Source organism: Neopelma chrysocephalum, unplaced genomic scaffold (assembly GCF_003984885.1).
Source record: "Neopelma chrysocephalum unplaced genomic scaffold, ASM398488v2 Primary Assembly neopelma1_185790, whole genome shotgun sequence".
Classification (NCBI taxonomy): domain Eukaryota; kingdom Metazoa; phylum Chordata; class Aves; order Passeriformes; family Pipridae; genus Neopelma; species Neopelma chrysocephalum.
The window spans coordinates 1-2,962 of record NW_020938787.1 but is presented as its reverse complement, the minus strand read 5'-3'; the positions used below and the strand labels follow the sequence as shown (position 1 = coordinate 2,962).

General features: G+C 60.4%; 1 protein-coding gene across 1 annotated transcript; it reads right to left on the bottom strand.

Annotated features, from left to right (window-relative positions):
- Positions 1-7: 7 nt before the first annotated feature.
- LOC113962907 (rho guanine nucleotide exchange factor 11-like) lies at positions 8-2,907 on the bottom strand (the record flags this gene model as incomplete). Its single annotated transcript, XM_027673698.1, has 6 exons — positions 8-186; positions 1,053-1,170; positions 1,258-1,383; positions 1,499-1,578; positions 1,995-2,141; positions 2,662-2,907. Coding segments are annotated over 6 exons (896 nt in total), but the record flags the coding sequence as incomplete, so codon positions are not given.
- Between the last annotated feature and the right edge of the window lie 55 nt (positions 2,908-2,962).

Below are 2,962 nucleotides of genomic sequence, written 5' to 3'. Positions count from 1 at the left end.
GGGGAACCTTGAACTGGGCGGCCAGGGGGTTGCTGGTCCTCTCCAGGGGGGTGGTGTCCAGGCGTTTCTGGTAGCCCTCGAGCCGGTGCCGGTTCTCCGCCCGTTTCACGGCCTCGTTGACGTTCCTCAGGATGTCCCGGCACTGATCCCGAGCCCGGCACAGCTTCTCCAGCTCCGGGGATCCTGCTGGGGGGGGAAAACGGGGATGAGGCTGGGGGCAGTGGGGTGGGGGGAGAGCAGGGCTCAGGGAAGGGAAGGTTTGGGAAGGGAAGGGAAGGTTTGGGAAGGGAAGGTTTGGGAAGGTTTGGGAAGGGAAGGTTTGGGAAGGGAAGGGAAGGTTTGGGAAGGGAAGGGGAGGGAAGGGAAGGGAAGGGAAGGGGGCAGTGGGGATGGGAGGATCCCGGTGACATCCCGGGCACCGAAGCCCTGCTGGAAGGATCTCAGAATCCCAGGATTATTGAGGTTGGAAAAGGCCTCCAGGGTCACCAATTCCACCCCGTGCCACATCCTCACCTTGTCCCTCAGTGCCACATCCAGTCCTTCCCTGGACACCTCCAGGGCTGGGCACTCCAAACCTCCCTGGGCAGCCCCTTCCAAGGCCTCAACACCCTTTCCATGGGGAAATTCCTCCTGATGGCCAACCTGACCCTCCCCTGGCACAGCCTGAGGCCGTTTTTCCCCTTGTCCTGTTGTTCCCTGGGAGCAGAGCCCGACCCCCACATTGCCACGACCTCCAAGAAGGTCCCACCCTGAGCCTCCTTTTCTCCTCCAGGATAAAGAGGGAAATTCTCCCACCTCCAGGACACCCCTGACTTCGTTCTTCCCCCTGGAAAAGCAGCTGGAAAAGCAGCACATCCTCCTCCCTCACCAGCCTGGAATTCCCCTCTGAACATCCCGCCAGGGGTGGGAAATTCCTGCCGGGGACGCGACGGCGACGGGAGGACGCGGGATGAGGAACCCCGGGATGAGGAACCCCAGGATGAGGAGCCTTGAGATGAGATCCCCCTGGGAAAAACCCTGGATTAGGGGCTCGGGATGAGCCCCATCCCTACCCTCGGTGAACTTGATGATGTTCTCCAGCAGCAGAGGGTACTTGGTGAGCCGCTGCATCTCCGAGATGATCAGATCCTTGAGCTGCAGCCGCCGGCACTGCGGGTTGCTCTCGGCCTCCTGGGATTGGGATGGGAAGGGAGAGGCTGGGACACCCCAAAATGGGATGCAGGGGTGGGAATTCCCTCGGGAAGAGGGGGGCCAGACCTGCATGAAGATCTGGAAGCGGGTCTCCTTGCGCTGCTTGGTCTTGATGAGCTCCAGGGCGATGGATTGGTAGGAGCAGAAGGTGGCGGCGACCTGCTGGATCTCCTCCTTGGCAGCGCCATCAAACTGGGAATTTTGGGAAAAACCAGGATCAAGGACACCCCAAAACTCGGCCCCGGGGGTCCCCGAGCTCCTCCACCCCCTTTAAAGAGAGGCACAACCTTTGTTCCCTTTCCCTTACCCGGGACAACATGAGGTCCCCGATTTCTTTGATGATCGGTCCTTCCTCCCGCAGCTTCTTCATGGATTCCGAGAGGGAATCTGGGGCAGATTCAGGATCAGGTGACGCCGGAGTGGGGGCACCAGGGACACGGGGACACCCACCCAGGGGCTGGGCCAGAGGGCCCCAAAATCCCAGGAGAGGGGAAGGGAAGGTTTGGGAAGGTTTGGGAAGGTTTGGGAAGGTTTGGGAAGGTTTGGGAAGGGAAGGGAAGGGAAAGGGAAAGGGAAAGGGAAAGGGAAAGGGAAAGGGAAAGGGAAAGGGAAAGGGAAAAGGAAAGGGAAAGGGAAAGGGAAAGGGAAAGGGAAAGGGAAAGAGGAGGGAAAGGGGAGGGAAAGGAGAAGCTGGATTGGGGAGCTGGTCCATGAGGGGTGACCCCACCACCTCAGCCCACCCTGTGCTCCCGGGGGGGGGATAATTCCAGAGAGGGGGAATTCCAGGGGGTGGGATCTCTCACTGTGGATCTCGATGAGGTCGGGCAGGTTGGGGAAGAGCAGCCCCAGCTCCTCCCGGGACAGCAGGTTCTCCTTCCTCATCCTCTGGTAGAACAGCAGGTCCAGGACCCTCAGGATGCGCAGGTGGGACCCCTCGGTGGCAAAGAGCTCTGGGGGAGGGAGGGACGGGGGTGGGAGAGGGCCCAGGGACCCCCCTCTGGGCTGGGGGGCACTGCTGGGGGGTCCCAAACAGGAATTTGCTCCCTTGGAGCACCAACAGGAGCACCTGGGTCTCCATCCTCCCTTCCAGGACCCTCCTCTCCTGCTTCCAGGTCCCTCGGGAAGCAGCTGGAGTTGTGCCAGGAGCGGGGATTCCTCACACAACTCCTTGTGCTTCCCAGAGCTAAAAAAAAGCTTTTCCAGTGGCAAAACCCACCGAAACCTGCTTCCAAAAACACTCCCAAACCCATCCCAGGACACGAGGGGAACGCTGGAATTCCAGCTGTTCCCTGCAAGGACCAGGAATCCTGTGCCATGACAAGAGCTCCAGGGATTCCTCACACAACTCCTTGTGCTTCCCGGAGCAAAAAAAAAGCTTTTCCAGTGGCAAAACCCACCCGAAACCACTTCTTAAACACTCCCAAACCCATCACAGGACACAAAGGGAATCCTGGAGTTCCGGATCCATACCATTGATCACCTCCTGTCTCTCCACCTCCCGGGGGGGCAGGTTGGCCACCAGCTCCCGGCTCACGGTGTGCTGCCAGTTCTGGGGGTCCAGCTCCGGCTCCAGGTCCCAGAGCTGGCCCTGCTCGTCCTCCAGCAGGTGGGGCAGGAAGGAATCCACCCCGAAGCCCAGGCTGGGGGACTCGATGCTCCTGGGAAAAAGGGGGGAATTCTTTCGGTGTCTCCCATCGGAGCGATCCCGGCACAGCCCTGGGTTGGGATTCCTGGGCTGGAATTTGGAGCCTTCAAGGAGCACACGAGGCTC